Genomic DNA, 20,476 nt, shown 5'->3' with positions numbered 1-20,476 from the left:
ATTTCACTTACATGAAATGTCCAGAATAGTTAGATCTATAGAGAAAGTAGATTAATCATTGCCAGGGGCTAGGAGGAAGGCAGAAGTGGGTAGAGGATCTCCCTTTGGGGTGAAAATGTACTTGATATTAGGTAGTGGTAATGGTTGTACAACTAACTCTGTGAATACACTGAAAACCACTGAATTATACACTGTAAAAGGGTGAATTCTATAGTATGTGAATTATATCCCAATGAATCTATTAATTGAATTAAGTGGGGTTTTTTTGAAAGATTTTATTTATTTATCTGACAGAGAGAGACACAGCAAGAGAGGGAACACAGCAGGGGGAGTGGGGGAGGGAGAAGCAGGCTTCCCACCGAGCAGGGAGCCCGATGCGGGGCTCGATCCCAGGACCCCGAGACCATGACCTGAGCCGAAGGCAGACGCTTAATGACTGAGCCTCCCAGGTGCCCCTGAATTAAGTATTTTTATGTTTAATTAAAGTTAACAGAAAAATTAACTAAAGTTAATAAACAGAAAAATTCAATTCTAGTTGCATTAGGCACATTTCACATGCTTAGTAGACATTAGCATAGTCCTCTTGCTCTTTTTATTCAAAACAGGAGCTAATATTGGGTCGAAGGTTTGTGGCTTTCATTATTGGTGTGTGAACTATAAATGCTTTCGGACTTCTGCCTCACCTTCTGAGTGTTCTGGTGATGGGAACTTTTGAGAATAAAGGCAAAATATAAATAATTCTCAGAGTAAGATAGGCTAGTAAGTGATAGGCATGTGTTTTTCTAGAGTGTGCTTTGGACGTTTCTTAAGCTAAAAAATTATATTGAATAGTTCATTTAGAAAATTTGAAATAAAGGGAAAACATTAGTCATGCTATTAAGAAAGATGTAGCTGTTTACTTATCTCTTTGGTTTGCGTTTTTTTTTTAAGATTTATTTTATTTATTTGAGAGAGACTTAAGCAGACTCCGTGCTGAGCACAGAGCCTGACATGGGGCTTCAGCTCCTGACCCTGAGATTGTGACCTGAGCTGAAACCGAGAGTCAGACGCTTAATCGACTGAGCCACCGAGGTGCCCTTTTATTTGCTTACTGATAGACTTTCTATTTTATTCATTTATCAGCTAGTATCAGGCTGACCAGATTCACCTTGGAAATTTCTTCAACAGATTTCCATTTCCAAGCATAGTCTTGGAAATTCCAATTCAGTAAGCCTGGGGACAGCTTTGGGTGGCTGTATTTGTTTAAAACTCCATAATTGGGGCACCTGGGTGCCTCAAGTCGGTTAAGCGTCTGCCTTTGGCTCAGGACATGATCTCAGCGTCCTGGGACTGAGCCCCGCATCAGGCTTTCTGCTCAGCAAGGAGTCTGCTGCTCCCTCTCATTCTCCCTCTGTGCTCTCTTTCTCTCAAAATAAATAAAATCCTTAAAAAAATAAAAATAAAAAATAAACTCCTTAATTGATTCTGATGCATTGCCATATTTGGGAGCCAACAACCTTAGATTCCCTATTCTTCAGTTCCTAACAAATGAAGTGTTTGGTTTGTTTTCGTTTTTAACCTCCCTGTTATGTTGTTGGGCTGAGCTAAAAAAAAAAAAAACAACAACAACAATCCCATAAGACATCTGATTGGATGGTTGTAAAATATATTTCAGAGGAAATGATGTAAAGATGATATAAAAATTTGTCACAGAGTGAGTTTGCTGCACACCTTAATAAAATGGAAGAGGAACGTCAGAATTTGGCAGAAGCAGTCACTCTGGCGGAAAGAAAATATGCGGAGGAGAAGAAGAGAGTTGATGAGCTACAGCAGCAAGTCAAAGTGTACAAGTCCAACTTGGAGTCCTCTAAGCAGGAATTAATTGACTACAAGCAAAAAGCTACTAGAATACTCCAAGTAAGCATGAAATGTCTTTTGGATGTTAAGATTTGCCAGGTGGGAGACACTTTTCGACTCCATATAGATCTGGGAGAGGATTTGTTCGTGTTTGGCTGGGTTGGCTCGCTACAGGTGCCTTTCTCCACTTAGAGATATTACAAAAGTTCGAAATGTCCCTTGTTCCTGCCGCTTTTCTTTCTTTTTATTTAAAATTCATTCTGCCACAGGCTAGCTGAGATCTTCACTCGTCACCTTAAGCACAGCACTGTCGACGTTTGTTGTTAAGCAGCCACTTTATTCTTCCCGGCTGGTCCCCTGTTGAGTTTTTCAGAGCAGCTGGTCTCGGCCTCAGCCAGCTTCCCCCGTGTCATCTCATGTAGTCTTGGGCTTCTCTGTCCTTTGCCTCCTGAGGGAACGGTATCCTTTCATCTTTCCCTAGGAGGGTTCCTCTTTGCCATATGTAAGCTCTTCCTCCTGAGTCTGAGTCTGTCCTCTCTGTTTCTTCCACTCTGCCACCTTTTTCTGGCTCAGCTTGCTCAAGAGCATATGGTTGCTGGGTGGAAGATCAAAAACTAGATCTTGGAACTCCTGCTTAGGGAAAAAACAATCCTTTGTCTTTTTTGACCACTTGGATCCATTTCCCTGTTCTTTCTTTCGATATCAGACTTAATAGAATTATTGTAAATATGCCGTCTTTATTTTAGAGCTGTTAACTCTTAACTCCTTCGTATCATTTCTGTCCCTGATACATTTCTGAAGTTGTCTTCCCAGACATCTTTAATGACCTGAATATGTATTTTCTTCCTTTTCTTAATTTCCATCCACTTTGATGTGGGTAGAGCATCGGACACCGTTAGCCCTTCTACCTTCTTAAACTCCTGCCTCTGGTGCTACTCGAGCTGCCCTCTCGCTCCGTCTTCTTTCACTGATCCAGAGTCTCCAGAGACGAAGAGTTCTCTCAAATTCAGTCCCAAGACCTCTCTCACTCCTTACCTGGTGTTATCCTATACTCACTCTGCTTCTGTCTGTCACCTCAATGTGACTTCAGCGTGTCTCCCAGCCTAATTTCCTGACCCCGGTTTTTTTTTTTTTTTTTTTTAAGATTTTATTTATTTATTCATGAGAGAGAGAGAGAGAGAGAAGCAGAGGGAGAAGCAGGCTCCCAAGGAGCAGGGAGCCCGATGCGGGACTCGATCCCAGGACCCTGGGATCATGACCTGAGCCGAAGGCAGACGCTTAACCATCTGAACCACCCAGGCGCCCCTGACCCCGGTTTCTGAGTGCCTGCCAGGCTTCTCTATGTGGGATTCCCCATTGCTCACACCAGCTTCTCCTTCGTTCTCCAATTTTGGTAAATATTATACCACCACGATGACGTTTTGACTCCACCTTTTTCCTTTATCTCCTGCCTCCTATTGGGTGTGAGCACTGTTTTGATTCTACTTTCATGAGACAGCATACCCATCTCCTCCAAACTGTTCTTTCTGATTACTTTTGCTGTGTCACTCTAATTTATTATTGAGCACCTAACTATTCATGAGGCATTATGGTAGATGCTGGGGGTGTGTTTTCTTTCTGAAAAGAGCGTTCAGTTAGCAGAAGGACACTGAGGTAATCGATGTGATGAAGTTATTGATGCAGTAAGCCCTTAAAATCTGCCAGGGATGACTGGAGATGCTGTATAAAGAGGAACTTGAAGGATGAGTAAGAAGGCTTGTGGTAGGGAAGAGATTTCAGATAGAATAGCTGTGCCAGAGCAAAGGGGGTCTGAGGGAGCACAGCATCTTTAGTGGATGGCAGCTGGTTCCCTGCCGCTGGAGCATGAAGGGTTAGGGACTAAGATGGGGGAAGAGAAAACTCAGACCATGGAGGGCCTCGCATCCTGTGTAGAGGAGTTTTGATTTTTATCTCCTAGGTGGTGGTAGGGGTGAGAGGTGAGAGACTGAGCAGCGTGAAGAGTCGTGGTGCAGAGGAGGTGAGGGGAGAGTTGGCATCGGGCCAGGCCCTTAGGAGGTGCTCAGTAAATTGCTGCAGACGTTGATGGGTGAGGATAGGATGGTGAGAGGGTAAAGAGGAGAGTATCGGAATTAACGGTGTGAAGTAATGAGGACCTGGTCTGATTTGTGGCAGGGAGGGTGGCAGATGGGACAGCAAAGAGACATGTGGGAGGTGGGATGTGTGACACTTAGGGATTCAACTGGAGGAAGGGGAACTGCAGGCAGACCTTAGGAGGACTCTGGTTTTCTGGGTTCAGGTGTGAGCAGTACGCCCCGTGTAGTGCAGCAGAGACACAGGAAGGACAACCGGCTAGCACTGATGGACTCTGGAACAAGTGACAGTGAGTTTGCAGAACTGACTGCACTGAGTGACACCAAGGTGAAAGTTTCAGGAAGGCAATCAGAAGTAGAGGCCTGAAGCACAGCCCACAGGTCTGGGCATTAGCCATGTGGGAGCAGAGAGAGAGAGAGAATTATGTGTGTTACAGAAAATATGAAACATACAGAGAAGTTTGACGAAGTCACCTGTAATTCTACCACATGAGAAGAAAAACTATTTTTGATGGAGGAGAGTGCCTCTCAGATACTCATATTGAAGGTGAAAGAGCTGATAGTCCTTACTTCTGGCCTAGAATTATAATTATAGCACTTCTTAAACTGGTCTTCCCACATCAAATCTCTTCTTCCAACTCATCCTTTCCATCAGGGGTCGCAAACTTATTCTGTAAAGGGCCAAATAGTACATATTGTAGGCTTTGCAGGTTCTGTGTGGTCTCCATTGCATACTCTTTGTCTTTATTTTTTTTATCATCCTCTAAACATGTAAAAATCATGCTTAGCTTGTGGGGCTATACACAAATAGGCCACAGGCCAGATCTGGCCCATCAGCCATAGTTGGTGAACACCTACTTTATAACCACTGCCAGATTAACCTTCCTAAAATGCATCCGTGGTCATATCACTTCCCTGTCTACTTTTTAGTTGTTTTCGCCCACCAGATAGAATTCAAACATTTTAGCCTGGCATCTGAAGCCCCCTCCCCAGATTGGTCCTAACATACTGTCCGAGCGCATCTCAACAATACTTTCTTATACGCCCTAATGCTTTTGCATTTTTACGCTTTGTCCTGTTTTCTCCACACCTGTTAAAATCCTAGCCATTTTTCAGGATCAGCATAACTGCTGCTTTCAAGTAAAGCCTTCTCTTCCCCAGTAAGTGGCTTCTCTTTGGAACTCTGCAAGTAATCTTTGCAGATGCCTCTCTCAGCTTGTTTATTGCCTTCTACTGGGTACTTGTAACTTCCCTCTAGCTTGTAAGGCGGAGGGTACTATCTCAAAGGAGAGACCTCTTCATTGCATGGGACTCTGAGCATAATGCCAAACCCATTGTAGGTGCTCTGTAGATGTTTGCTGAGTAGCATATGATGGAGATAAAAAGCATAAGAAAGGATGAGAAGAAAATACGAGGGAAATCTTGTTAATAACAAGTTTTCAACAGTAACATAGTCCTGGATACTAAAATCCAAGGCTGGTGTACAGGAAGGCCCTGCTGCGTTCTTATCCCAACGTGGACTTTCTTTGATGGAGAACGTAATTGGACTATTTCCATAGTGGCTTAGTTGGTGTAAGATTGATGTTATTCAGTATACAAGCTAATCTCTGTTTTGCTTAAAATATTTCTTTTTTTATAATAGTCTAAAGAAAAATTGATTAACAGCTTAAAGGAAGGATCTGGTTTTGAAGGCCTCGATAGCAGTACTGCTAACAGCATGGAGCTGGAAGAACTTCGGCACGAAAAGGAGATGCAAAAGGAGGAAATACAGAAGCTCATGGGCCAGATACACCAGCTGAGATCCGAATTGCAGGTAAGATTCGGTACAGCTGCGCTGCACAGCCAGCCACTGACCCCGGCAATTGGCAGGTGAGCGGCGGTAGAGTCTGTATTTTGGGGGAAGGGTGTTAGTGAGACGGCGTGTGGAACTGGTGTTAGTGGTCACCGTGTAGCAGTGCATTTAAGGCGATCAGTTTCCTGTCTGTCGATGGACTGTGAAGTCCTGGGAATAACAAACATATGTAGCTAACTAGATGCAATTGTTAAACAGATTCTTACCCTGTGCCTCCCATGTGCCAGGCATCGTGTAGGCTTGGAATTACAGCAAGGAGCCAGACAGAATCTTCATATTTGTGGATCTTATAACAATCCAGTGGTTAAAACACAAATGAGATTTGGGCTTGTCTATAAAACTGGGATGTTTTCTGATGCTGGAACGGACACAGGGACAGTCCCTTAATTATAGTTTCACGAATAATCTTATGATTTATAGTTTATGTGTAATTGCAGTTTTTAATCCAAAAGTAAGTTGGACCTTTTGTTTAGATTAAACATGGAGTCTTTGACTTAAATATCATAGGAGGAGTCTCTGAGAACGAGAGAAGGTAAAATGCAGGCTGACAAGCCTTCTTTAAAAGAAAAAAAAAAACGTGTTAACTCAGCAAATTGTTGGTTCGTAAGACGTGCGTGACCTACAAAGGAAAATGTGGAAGTTGTAAGGTAGGGTTTCTTATCTGGAGTATGGGCTTGAATATCAGATATGGAGAGAAGTCCCGTCTTTGGCACTTAGTAGATGTGTTACCTGCACGAGACACTTCATCTCACTGAGCCTTAGTTTTCTCATCTGTAAAGTGGAGATAAACACAGGTTTTCTTGAGGATAAGGGATATGCATCGAAGGGCCAAGCATTGTTCCTAACATGCGTTAGGCCCTCAACAAATAGTAGCTAATGTTACTTCTGGATTTCTTTCTTACTGGTAAAGTAGAAGAGCTGGTCCTCAAGGCTGTCATCCTTATAGTCTGTATGGTTGGATTTTTTTTTTCCCTAATAATTAATTTTGAATTCCAAAGAATTCAGTCCTGTGAACTTAGAAACTGAGTAGATGCTAATCCTGTTCATACCTTGTCTTATTCATCCATGTATTTGGGGTGAGATTATAGAAAATATGACTTGTTTTATTTAATATCCTTACCCCAGCATCATTGATAACATTGACCATTTCTCAAGAAGCTTATAAAATCTGCAGTAAGGATTATAGTATGTCTAGCAAAATGGGAGAATTGTTAATGACTGTAATAGCTAAGCACTTAACTTGCCAGGCATTGCACTAACCTCTCAGCATACAGCCTTCCATTTATTCCCTACTGTAATCCTCTAAGGGAGATGGTATATTCTCATTTTACAGTTTGAAGAAATTCAGTCACAGAGAAGGAAAATAGTTTCCTATAACTATAGTGAAGTAGCAGTCAGGATTAGAACCTTAGTCTGTCTGATTTCCAGAACGTGTGTTTTGTTTTTGTTTGTTTTTTTTACAGAACATGTGTTCTTAACCACTGCTCATACTGTCTGCCTCTCAAGAATTCGTCTGATTAAGTCAAAATGATGACAGAGATTAGTTTACCTACTGCTAACCCCAAAAACTCAAGGATAGGGGAAAACCATTCTACTTATTGCTGCTTTCCTCTGAATCCACTAAGTTGTGACTATAGAGTATCACACTGGTATTATTATATGGGAGTATCATTAATCTGTTGGTTCTTTCAAACTGTATGTGAAATGCCAGAGTTTGCGTAGATGAATAAAAAACAGTGTACCAAAAGATAAAAAGCAAATTAAGATGCTGTTTTAATCTCTTGTAGTACTGTATGGATGGACACATGGTTAACCCATACAGGGGGTAAATATAGAAATCTAGAGTCATGTTCTTTGCCACTAGTAGATTCCACAGGAAATCTGGAAGGTGGTTTTTGACTTTGAAGAAGTGAGAGTAATGACACTAAGTGAAGCAGTAAGAAATAAAGATATAAAAACAGGTAATGGTAATAAAGCTTTAAAAGTGAAGTAATAGGCTAACCTCAGGTGATATGAGAGAGAAGTTATATTCCTACTTGACACACACACACAAAAACTAACTATAACCTGCAATTCCAGGGGCCATCTTTTTGATGTTATATTTCTGTTCCTTTGGAAATTGTTAGCTTTTGGATAGAGCTATAATTTCCCAATGAGCCACTGTTGACCCATACTCCTTCAACCACATGGTTCATGCGCCGTGGCGGCTACGGTGTCCTGTCCGTTTCTCTCACCATTTGCCATATCATACAGTGAAGCATCTGTTTATGTGCTCCTTTGAGGCTGAGACCATGTCTCACTCGTCTTTTTCCCTCTAGTGCCTCCTGAGCCCAGTTCATGGCGCATAGTGATTACTTGGTAAATGCTGAAATGAACAGTTAATGACTGCTCTCACATATAAGGCTCATCGTTTTAGGATATGGAGGCACAGCAGGTTAGTGAAGCAGAATCAGCAAGAGAACAGTTACAAGATCTGCAAGACCAAATAGCTGGGCAGAAAGCATCTAAACAGGAACTGGAGGCAGAATTGGAGCGACAGAAGCAGGTAAAGATTTTATTTATCTATTTATTTTTAAATATTTTATTTACTTGAGAGAGAGCGAGCATGCACGCGAGTGGGAGAGCATGAACAGGGAGAGGGGCAGAGGGTCAGAGGGAGAGGGAGAAGCAGACTCCCCACTGAGCAGGGAGCCCGACGTGGGGCTCAATCTCAGGACTCTGGGACCACAACCAGACGCTTAACCAACAGAGCCACCCAGGCGCCCCGCGGGTAAAAATTTTAGTTGGATGATTACCAAGGAAGATGCTTTGCTGACTGTCCTATGAGGAGACTCTCCAGTGAAGCAACTTACTGAAATTCTTACAGAATGGGTGTGGAGTGGTGATGGTAAATGGGACCTTCTAGTTCCCTCCTGTCTTGTTACTACCTACCCCCCTCACTGTTTATTTCACAGGTTAAAAATAGAGCCACAGAATGGCTATGAGACTTGCCTAACCTCACACAGTTAACTAGAGAATAGAATAGAACCCGGGATGCCTGTCCCAGAGTTCTTTCTATGATCTTGTCTGTGTTTTATTATATCTCTTTGTCACAGTGTGTATGTATGGATAACTTAACATCCGTTGATTTTCACATTTTATTATATTTGTACTTTCTAGGGACAACAGTAATATTTTTTAATAGAAATATAAATACAACATTAGTGTTGTAATTAGACTGCTCTTTCTGTTTGAGGAGAAATATTTATAGACTGTTCTTACAAATCATGTTTAAAATTACATTTCTTTGTTCAGTTAGCAGTTGTCTGCTCCCCAAACCAAATTATTTTACCTTAGTATATTTACATAATAGTTTTCTTATTAAAACAGTTAACCATGCTTACATCCACATTCTCAGAACAAGATGCTATATCTTATGTTAATAACATCTGTAACTTACTGAATAATGACACTGTTATAGGCACTTAGTATACATGATCTTTTTTATCCTCACAATAAAATCTTATTCTCTTCATTTTGCAGAAAACTGTTCTTATAATGATCAGTGCATCAGTTATGACATTTTTAGCTTTGTGTATTTATATTCTCAAGATCTTTTTTATTAGGATTTATCATTTCTGAAACTGGTCTATTATCAGAAATGTTTGTTTTTATTACGAAGGTACGACTTATATCTGTTTCCTGAGTGGTAGGAAAAACGATTGAGTAGCCACCTGCAGAATACATCATAAGCTGTCTTAGATAATTTAGTTATAAAAGTGGCTGTCCTTCCAGAAATTGCATTTTAATTTATTCCAGGAGCTATTATATATTGAAAGGCAAAAATTTGATGTTCTTGATAGTTAGTGAGATAATTTTCATTTTATCATGGCAGATAGTCTTCCCGCATCTGCTGCCAGTGCCCGTTTTTAAAATGAGTCCAGTAGAGGCGAGTACAGCTGAATGTAGCTCTAGGCCATTTATTTAGTCATCAGATGTTCTAGGTGCAAGTGCTTAATCTTGGGATTAAATAGTCCTGTGGTGCTCTTTATTAATTTTAATTAATTTCAACCTTAAATTTTGTGCTAGCCTAGAGCTTTAAAAGAAATCATGCAGACCTTTTTGTAAATTGCGGTTCTCCTACCCTAATTACTGCCTCATTTTCTCTGTTCTCACTTATCTCAGTTTTTTTCATCTGTGAAGTGAGCAGGTTGAACTAAATGTTCTAAAGTAGTCTAGCAGTTTGATCCTGTCTCCTGTTTACTCCTTCATACAGCTCCCTTTACTTACTTTATCTGCACAGTTAAGCATAATGCTTTTTTTTTTTTAAGATTTTATTTATTTATTTGACAGAGAGAGACACAGCGAGAGAGGGAACACAAGCAGGGGGAATGGGAGAGGGAGAAGCAGGCTTCCTGCCGAGCAGGGAGCCGACGCGGGGCTCGATCCTAGGACCCTGGGATCATGACCTGAGCCAAAGGCAGACACTTAACCGACTGAGCCACCCAGGCGCCCCAAGCATAATGCTTTTGAAGATTCTTAGTTAACTAATTATTCTTTCTTCCTTGGCATGTACTTTGCTCTTAAATTCCAGCTGACACCGACTCATCATATCCATTGTACAAACCAGCAGCATGTTTGTATAGTTGTTAGTGAACCCGGAGGTATTTCTTTTTTCCTCTTTTATCTATGACAGAACAAAACAGATTCACGATACTGCCTGATAGAAATAAGTACATGAAGAGCTGCTCAGCACCATTAATTGTTAGAAAAATGCAAATTGAAACCACAGTGAGATATCAGGACATCCCCATGGAATAGCTACACTTAATTGAGACTGATGATACCAAATGTTGGGAAGGATGTGGAAGAACCGGACCTTTCTCATATTGCTGTGGGAATGCAAAATGGTGCAGGGATTTGAAACCAGTTCAGAAAACAATTTGGCAAGTTTTTCCCTTTAAGTTAGACATAACACTTATGTGATCCAGCAGTTCTATCCCTACATATCTACCCAAGAAAAATGAAGACCTCTGACCACGGAAAGACTTGATACATCATGCTAGAGTACTGTTCATCAGACCCTTCCAAGTCTGTTCATTTGTTCATTCAGTATAGATGCAGCACATGTTGGCTGAGTGCCTCCTGTGTGTCAGGAACTGTTGTAGGTACTGGGGATGAAATAGGGAACACTGATTTAGCTTCTGTTTATTCATGTCTCACTTTGTAGGAATTCCACTACATAGAAGAAGATCTATATCGAACAAAGAACACGTTGCAAAGCAGGATTAAAGATCGAGAAGAAGAAATTCAAAAACTTAGGAATCAGGTGTGAATGAGTGTTCACAACTTGGGGAAAGATACCATTGCAAAGCTAATTTTTTTTAAAGGATATAGAAAGACCTTCTTTTCCCATATTTTCAACGGAGTTCTGCTGTTACAACAGTGAGATGTTACTTTCAATCTGATACAGAATTTTCATCTAATGCCATTTTAGTCTGTGTTTGCTGTATTCTATGGCTTCTTCATCTAGAAGTGTCTTCTAGCCAGAGCCATCCGAGGACACATGACTTCCCCAAAATTTCATACCTTTAACTTCAGTGGTGGTTGTGCTGATTGCCAGTTTCATAATTATCGTTTCTCTTTCCTAAGAAAAACCCAATGATAAATCTTCCTATTGACAATTGATAGGTCTTCCATAAAGGCTCCAAGACTTCTTTTTAACTCTGAAAATGTAAAACATAGGACATAACATGTGCCCACCACCCAGATTTACCAATGCTTATCATTAATTGTGACAAAATCATGCATCACTTATCCTGTAACTCTAGCTTGTCCTTTTCTCCCTTATGTTCACATTGTCCTTTATCCCTTATATTTATTGACTTACTAAATAATGAGCTCATTGGTCATTTAAATAATTTACATAAAGATTGATTCTTCATTTTTTAGTTAGCTGATGACTTAGTTTGAACATAAAAAGTCAAATAATTTTAGTTTTTAAGTTGTCAAACTTCATAGTAGTCCATAATTTAAAATATTTTAAAATATTTTAATTTTTGTAGGAGTTGGGAACATCTGATTTCAGTGTTCCATTCTTCCCTCACCTACCTTTGTGAAGTGCTTATAAGTGGTAACATGACTTGTTAGCAGAAAGTCAAAAGAAAGGACCATAAACCACCAATTGGTTTAATCCTTAAACATTCCTTATTTATTAAATGTTTTCTGAGTGCCTACTAAGCATAAGATATTGTGCTATTTTTGTTAATTAAGAATTAATCTTAGAGGGATATCTCTTAAAGATTTTTTTATCTAAGTAGAATAGAGGAAAACCTTTGTCTCTTAGAAGGAAGTTGATTTATACAATTTTAAAAAGAGATCAGCATCTTCATACATTGCCAAAAATAACAATGACCCATAAATGAGTGGCCAAATACGAATGTAATAAGTTGGTGCTCAAAATCATCAGTCATCAGGGGAAGCAAATTAAAACCTCAGTGGGATATACTACTATACTGATACTCACTAGAGTGGAATAGTATCCCTGAACATCACGTACAGAGAGGTGTAGCAATTTGTCCAATGTCAGATAGCTAGAAAACTGCCGAGCAGAGGTGAAAACCTCGGTTTGTGGCCTTTGCACTGCACCGCAGCTGCTGAGTTATGGAGGGTTTTGAATCCCGGTCCAGAAGTTCACACTGTCCTGTGTATTGATGCTTTCAAATATCTTTGACCATGATTCCACAGTAAGAAGTAAAGTATACCTTGTGTCTCGATACTCACATGTACTTAGAAATACAACACTAAACAGAAGTTTCACAGAACAGTACTCTTAAATACTGTGTGCTGTGTACTCTCTGTCCCATTCTGTTCTATCAGTATTTTAAAATGTGGATCGTGACCCACCAAATTGATTTTGTGGCCTGTTAATACAGTTTGAAAATCTCTTCTGTAGACAGTAAGTTTTGAGAAATTGAATAATGCTACACTTTACATGTGGGGATGTAGATTCTATGTTGTATGACTTTTACTTTATGTAATAATTTTATGAACACTTTGCCTTTCAGCTTACTAACAAAACTTTAAGCAACAGTAGTCAGTCCGAGTTAGAAAACCGACTCCATCAGCTAACGGAGACTCTCATCCAGAAGCAGACCATGCTGGAGAGTCTCAGCACAGAGAAGAACTCTCTGGTCTTCCAGCTAGAGCGCCTTGAGCAGCAGGTGAACTCTGCCAGTGGAAGTAGCAACAATGGGTCTTCCATTAATATGTCTGGAGTTGACAATGGCGAAGGTAACAAAAAAAGGAATTTGAAAAGAACATTGCATTGCCTTAATTTCCAACCTTGCTAATTCAGGCATGACTTTGAAAAGTTACAGAAAGACCATTTTTATTTGAAAAGAAGCTCCATCCAGCAAAGCACTGCTTTTCTCCGATGTGAGGCCTGAGCCATGCACTGTTTGACATGATCTTTAGCAAATGGGACAGTGGACTCCAAGTATGGGACTTGGAGAAGGGAGACCTGAGGAACAATGATCATAATGAAATATGTAGGACATTGACCAAGATATTGATGACAAGGCAGATAATTTGGCAGAAAGGGGCTTTGGGGGAAACTTAAAGGAAGATTTGTTTTAAAAATCTTCTGGTTCGTAATTATGAATATTATAGTTAATAGTCATATAAGTATATCCATGCTCTGTAATGTCAATAGAGAAATCTGTAGATTCCCAAAATACATAATCAAGAACAATGTTAAAGATTTCCGTATAAGTTTCAGCAGAACAGGTATTTAATCTTAGAGCTTCATAAAGTCTACAAAGTAGTCATTCAGCAAATCTCTCAGTTCTTTGGCTTTAAATTAAAAGTTTTTTTAAGGGGTGCCTAGGTGGCTCAGTCAGCTAAGCATCTGCCTTTAGCTCAGGTCATGATCTCAGTCCTGGGATCGAGCCCCTCATTGGGCTCCCTGCTCAGTGGGGAGCCTGCTTCTCCCTCTCCTTCTGCCACTCCCCCTACTTGGCTCTCTCTCTCTGTCAAATAAATAAAATCTTTAAAAAAAAATAAATAGAAGTTTTTTTAAATTTTTAAAAAACAACTTGTTATTTTATCTATTTTTTTTGATAACATGGTTGCTGTCAAAAGAAATCTCAAAAAGATACTAAAATCATCCAAATAATCTGTTCCCCTGTCAGATAACATTTTGGAATATCTCCTTTCAGGCTTTTTTCCTATATATGTTTATATGTTTTATTGGTTTTTAACTTTTTCATATAAATCAGTTTTCTTTTTTTTTTTAAAGATTTATTTATTTATTAGAGGGGAAGAGAGAGAGAGGGAGGGAGGGAAAGAAAGAGAAAGAATCTCCAGCAGACTCCCCACTGAGCCTGGAGCCCGATGCAGGGCTTAATCTAACAACCATGAGATCATGACCTGAGCTGAAATCAAGAGTCGGACACTTAACTGACTAAACCACCCAGGCACCTCTAGAGCTTACTTTAAAAAACAAAAACAAAAAAATTTTAGTCTGTGACAAAATAGCCCAGAAAAAGATCCTAATTAATATATAAGAATTAAACATATAATAATGTCAGAAATCAGGGAATCATTGTGGTGCTAGACTAGCTGGTGAGCTGGGGGGAATTGGTTTAAAGTTAAACCTTCATTTCACTTGCACACAAAATGAATCCTTGTCAAATTGAAGAATTAAATATTAAAACATGGAAAAACTAGAAGAAAATTATGGTATTTCTGATTAGAAAAATGTTCAGTCTCACTAGTAATCACACACACCAAAGAAGACAAAATAAAGCACTTTATTAAAGTCCCAAAGGGGGTAAGGTGATGGTAAACTAGAAGGAGGTCTGCAGGAAGAGTTTCCAGGCAAAGAGAAGAGCAGGTGCAAAGGCCCAGAGGTAGGAGCAGTGTTGGCATGTTGCAGGAACAGCAGGGAGGCCAGTGCAGCTGGAGAAGACTGAGTGAGGGGGGAGAGTAGTCAAAGGGAAATTCAGAGAACTTGGAAGAGACTGTTTTGGCCTGTGTACGGACTTTTACTCTGAATGAAGTAGGAAGCCATTGAAGGATCTGGAGAGGGGTGACTGCATTTTAGCAAGATGCCTCTGGCTGTCCAGAATAGACTGCAGAGAGCTGAGTGGAGGCAGGGGACCAGAGAGGAGCCATCATATTAATGTGTGTGAGGGATGGTGGCAGCTAAAACCAGATTGGGGTTTGCAGGGGTTCATCTTAAAGGAGAGTGGGTAGATTGGATGTGCAGTTTGAGAGAAAGAAAGGAGTCAAGGGTTTTGGCCTGAGCTGATGGAACAATGTTGTCATGTACTGAGATGGGGAAAATGACAGGGTGAGTAGGCTGGCAGGGAGGGCAGGAAGTCAGAATTATGGTTTTGGGCACCTGAGCTTGAGATGATTTTAGACATCCAGATGGAAACAAAACAGACAATTAGATGAGTCTGGAGTTGGTGGTCGGGGCTGGAGATACAAATCTGGGAGTCATCAGCATTGTAGAAAGGGTGTCTCGCCTCACTCTTGCTAGCACAGGAAGAAAGTGCTCATTAATATTGACTCTTGGCGGGACTTGGTATTTGTAAACTTCAATTTTTGCTAACTTCATGGGGAAATGATTTTTTTAGTTTTTTAATTTTTATTTTTGTGGATATGGAAGTTTAAATATTTTATATAATCACATTTATCTGTCTTTTCTTTATGGCTGCACCTTCTTTGTGTAATGCTTAGAAAGTTGGCCTTGAGAATTTCTTCCATTTGTAATACAATAATATATTCAACTATAATTTTGTTAGGACATTGCTTTTGGTGTTTGTACATTAATTCATTATTTTCTTGTTTAAACAGGCACACGGCTCCGAAATGTTCCTGTTCTTTTTAATGATACAGAAACAAATCTGGCAGGAATGTATGGAAAAGTCCGAAAAGCTGCTAGTTCAATTGACCAGTTTAGGTAAGCAAGGGCAGTAACGATGAGTGAGGGATTGTCAGCTCTTTTTGTACCATTTTCTGGTGGCTTCAGTCACAGTGAGTCTCATCAGGCATAGCTGATATTTAGAGTGATATTTCCCTACTTCCTCTCACGATATTTCAGTCTCATGAGATTGCTCTATGTGGTCAGCCACTGCTTGTGTCTCACTGAAGATGATTAACCCTGATCATTTCTCTTCTTTCTTTTTCTTAATTTTTTAATTGTTATGTTAATCATCATGCATTACATCATTAGTTTTTAATGTAGTGTTCCATGATTCATTGTTTGTGCATAACACCCACTGCTCCATGCAGAACGTGCCCTCTTTAATACCCATCATCAGGCTAACCCATCCTCCCACCCCCCTCCCCTCTAGAACCCTCAATTTGTTTTTCAGAGTCCATCATCTCTCATGGTTCGTCTCCCCCTCTGATTTCCCCCCCTTCATTCTTCCCCTCCTGCTATCTTTTTTTTTTCTTAACATATATTGCATTATTTGTTTCAGAGGTACAGATCTGTGATTCAACAGTCTTGCACAATTCACAGCCCTCACCATAGCACATACCCTCCCCAATGCCTATCACCCAGCCACCCCATCCCTCCCACCTGCCCCAGTCCAGCAACCCTCAGTTTGTTTCCTGAGATTAAGAATTCCTCATATCAGTGAGGTCATACGATACATGTCTTTCTCTGATTGACTTATTTCGCTCAGCATAACACCCTCCAGTTCCATCCACGTCGTTGCAAATGGCAAGATCTCATTCCTTTTTTGTTTTAATAATTTTTTTTTTTAAAGATTTTATTTATTTATTCATGAGAGAGAGAGAGAGAGAGAAGCAGAGGGAGAAGCAGGCTCCCAGGGAGCAGGGAGCCCGATGCGGGACTCGATCCCAGGACCCTGGGATCATGACCTGAGCCGAAGGCAGACGCTTAACCATCTGAGCCACCCAGGTGCCCAAGATCTCATTCCTTTTGATGGCTGCATAATATTCCAGTGTGTGTGTGTGTGTGTGCGTGCGTGTGTGTGTGTGTGTGTGTGTGTGTGTGTGTACACCACATATTCTTTATCCATTCATCTGTTGATGGACATCTTGGCTCTTTCCACAGTTTGGCTATTGTAGACATTGCTGCTATAAACATCGGGGTGCACGTACCCCTTCAGATCCCTACATTTGTATCTTTGAGGTAAATACCCAGTAGTGCAATTGCTGGATCATATGGTGGCTCTATTTTCAACTTTTTAAGGAACCTCCATACTGTTTTCCAGAGTGGTTGCACCAGCTTGCATTCCCACCAACAGTGTAGGAGGGTTCCCCTTTCACCGCATCCCCGCCAACATCTGTCGTTTCCTGACTTGTTAATTTTAGCCATTCTGACTGGTGTGAGGTGGTATCTCATTGAGCTTTTGATTTGGATTTCCCTGATGCCAAGTGATGAGCACTTTTTCATGTATCTGTTGGCCATTTGGATGTCTTCTTTGGAAAAATGTTCATGTCTTCTGCCCATTTCTTGATTGGATTATTTGTTCTTTGGGTGTTGAGTTTGATAAGTTCTTTATAGATTTTGGATACTAGCCCTTTATCTGATATGTCATTTGCAAATACCTTCTCCCATTCTGTCGGTTGTCTTTTGGTTTTGTGGACTGTTTCTTTTGCTGTGCAAAAGCTTTTTATCTTGATGAAGTCCCAATAGTTCATTTTTGCCCTTGCTTCCCTTGCCTTTGGCGATGTTTCTAGGAAGAAGTTGCTGCGGCTGAGGTCGAAGAGGTTGCTGCCTGTGTTCTCCTTTAGGATGTTGATGGACTCCTGTCTCACATTTAGGTCTTTCAACCATTTTGAGTCTATTTTTGTGTGTGGTGTAAGGAAATGGTCCAGTTTCATTCTTCTGCATGTGGCTGTCCAATTTTCCCAACACCATTTGTTGAAGAGACTGTCTTTTTTCCATTGGACATTCTTTCCTGCTTTGTCAAAGGTTAGTTGACCATAGAGTTGAGGGTCCATTTCTGGGCTCTCTATTCTATTCCATTGATCTACGTGTCTGTTTTTGTGCCAGTACCATACTGTTTTGATGATTACAGCTTTGTAATAGAGTTTGAAGTCCGGAATTGTGATGCCACCAGCTTTGCTTTTCTTTTTCAACATTCCTCTGGCTATTCGGGGTCTTTTCTGGTTCCATACAAATTTTAGGATTATTTGTTCCATTTCTTTGAAAAAAGTGGATGGTATTTTGATGGGGATTGCATTGAATGTGTAGGTGGCTCTAGGTAGCATTGACATCTTCACAATGTTTGTTCTTCCAGTCCGTGAGCATGGAACGTTTTTCTATTTCTTTGTGTCTTCCTCAATTTCTTTCATGAGTATATTATAGTTTTCTGAGTACAGATCCTTTGCCTCTTTGGTTAGATTTATTCCTAGGTATCTTACGGTTTTGGGTGCTATTGTAAATGGGATCGACTCCTTAATTTCTCTTTCTTCTGTTTTGTTGTTGGTGTATAGGAATGCCACAGATTTCTGTGCATTGATTTTATATCCTGCCACTTTATTGAATTCCTGTATGAGTTGTAGCAGTTTTGGTGTGCAGTCTTTTGGGTTTTCCACATATAGTATCATATCATCTGCAAACAGTGAGAGTTTGACTCTTCTTTGCCGATTTGGAGGCCTTTTATTTCTTTTTGTTGTCTGATTGCTGTGACTAGGATTTCTAGTACTATGTTGAATAGCAGTGGTGATAGTGGACATCCCTGTCGCGTTCCTGACTTTAGGGGGAAAGCTCTCAGTTTTTCCCCATTGAGAATGATATTCGCTGTAGGTTTTCCATAGATGGCTTTTATGATATTGAGGTAGGTACCCTCTATCCCTATACTCTGAAGAGTTTTGATCAAGAAAGGATGTTGTACTTTGTCAAATGCTTTTTCTGCATCTATTGAGAGGATCATATGATTCTTGTCCTTTCTTTTGTTAATGTATTGTATCACATTGATTTGCGGATGTTGAACCAACCTTGCAGCCCAGGGATAAATCCCACTTGGTCGTGGTGAATAATCCTTTTAATGTACTGTTGGATCCTATTGGCTAGTATTTTGGTGAGAATTTTTACATCCATGTTCATCAGGGATATTGGTCTGTAATTCTCCTTTTTGATGGGGTCTTTGGTTTTGGGATCAAGGTAATGGTGGCCTCATAAAATGAGTTTGGAAGTTTTCCTTCCATTTCTGTTTTTTGGAACAGTTTCAGAAGAATAGGTATTAATTCTTCTTTAAATGTTTGGTAGAATTCCCCTGGGAAGCCATCTGGCCCTGAGCTCTTGTTGGGAGATTTTTGATGACTGCTTCAATTTCCTTAGTGGTTATAGGTCTGTTCAGGTTTTCTATTTCTTCCTGGTTCAGTTTTGGTAGTTGATACATCCTAGGAATGCATCCATTTCTTCCAGGTTATCTAATTTGCTGGCATAGAGTTGCTCATAATATGTTCTTATAATTGTTTGTGTTTCTTTGGTGTTGGTTGCGAGCTCTCCTCTTTCATTCATGATTTTATTGATTTGGGTCATTTTTCTTTTTGATAAGTCTGGCCAGGGGTTTATCAATCTTGTTAATTCTTTCGAAGAACCAGCTCCTAGTTTCGTTGATCTGTTCTACTGTTCTTTTGGTTTCTAGTTCATTGATTTCTGCTCTGATCTTTATTATTAATTTCTCTTTTCCTGCTGGGTTTAGGCTTTATTTGCTGTTTTTTCTCTAGCTCCTTTAGGTGTAGGGTTAGGTTGGGTATTTGAGACCTTTCTTGTTTCTTGAGAAAGGCTTGTATTGCTATATACTTACCTCTTAGGACTGCCTTTGCGGCATCCCAGAGATTTTGAACAGTTGTGTTTTCATTTTCATTGTTTTCCTTGAATTTTTTTAATTCTTCTTTAATTTCCTGGTTGACCCATTCATTCTTCAGTAGGATGCTCTTTAGCCTCCATGTATTTGAGTTCTTTCTGACTTTCCTCTTGTGATTGAATTCTAGTTTCAAAGCATTGTGGTCTGAAAATATGCAGGGAATAATCCCAATCTTTTGGTACTGGTTGAGACCGGATTTGTGACTTTTTTTTTTTTTTTTTTTACAGAGTACAACAAATTTAGTTACTTTTATTTAAAAGAAACATTACAAATAAGTGGAAAATTAAATTTCATGATTAAATACACACAAAAGTAACATGCATACTTTACCCTGAAATCCACAAACGAAGTTAGTTGATTACATGACAGTGAGAGAGAACTGGCAGAACCGGGAGCTGCCGCCGCAGACTTTCAATGTTTACAACCTGAAATCAAAACCATACAATTAGGCTTCTGTAAAGGGAATTTAAGAAAACTGAATACGTACCTCTGGAAGTACTAACAACATAGAGCCCATAACCTGTTTTAGTCTTTGGTTTAAAACCTAATTTGTCTGATATAAGGATTGCCACCCCAGCTTTCTTTTTGTGTCCATTAGCATGGTAAATGGTTTTCCACCCCCTCACTTTCAATCTGGGGGTGTCTTTGGGTCTAAAATGAGTCTCTTGCAGACAGCATATTGATGGGTCCTGTTTTTTAATCCAATCTGATGGCCTGTGTCTTTTGATTGGGGCATTTAGCCCATTTACATTCAGAGTAACTATCGAAAGATACGAATTTAGTGCCATTGTATTGCCTGTAAGGTGACTGTTACTGTATATTGTCTGTGTTCCTTTCTGGTCTATGTTGCTTTTAGG

The 20,476-nt window shown here is 40.0% G+C and overlaps 1 protein-coding gene across 2 annotated transcripts in view; it reads left to right on the top strand.

Moving 5' to 3' along the window:
- GOLGA5 (golgin A5) overlaps nucleotides 1–20,476 on the top strand; it is a 41,108-nt gene that overhangs the window by 14,667 nt on the left and 5,965 nt on the right. For both annotated transcript variants that reach the window (XM_028101265.2, XM_028101275.2), the window contains exons 6-11: nucleotides 1,693–1,896; nucleotides 5,569–5,739; nucleotides 8,195–8,323; nucleotides 10,988–11,086; nucleotides 12,825–13,050; nucleotides 15,622–15,727. In XM_028101265.2, the coding sequence (XP_027957066.1) occupies nucleotides 1,693–1,896; nucleotides 5,569–5,739; nucleotides 8,195–8,323; nucleotides 10,988–11,086; nucleotides 12,825–13,050; nucleotides 15,622–15,727 (935 nt within the window). The remainder of the gene's footprint in view (nucleotides 1–1,692; nucleotides 1,897–5,568; nucleotides 5,740–8,194; nucleotides 8,324–10,987; nucleotides 11,087–12,824; nucleotides 13,051–15,621; nucleotides 15,728–20,476) is intronic.

The sequence above is a fragment of the Eumetopias jubatus genome, unplaced genomic scaffold (assembly GCF_037043125.1).
Source record: "Eumetopias jubatus isolate StellerSeaLion01/CBP00866 unplaced genomic scaffold, mEumJub1_p1.0 scaffold_7, whole genome shotgun sequence".
NCBI lineage: Eukaryota > Metazoa > Chordata > Mammalia > Carnivora > Otariidae > Eumetopias > Eumetopias jubatus.
Note: the sequence above shows the minus strand (reverse complement) of the source record. Positions and strands in the feature narration are given on the sequence as shown.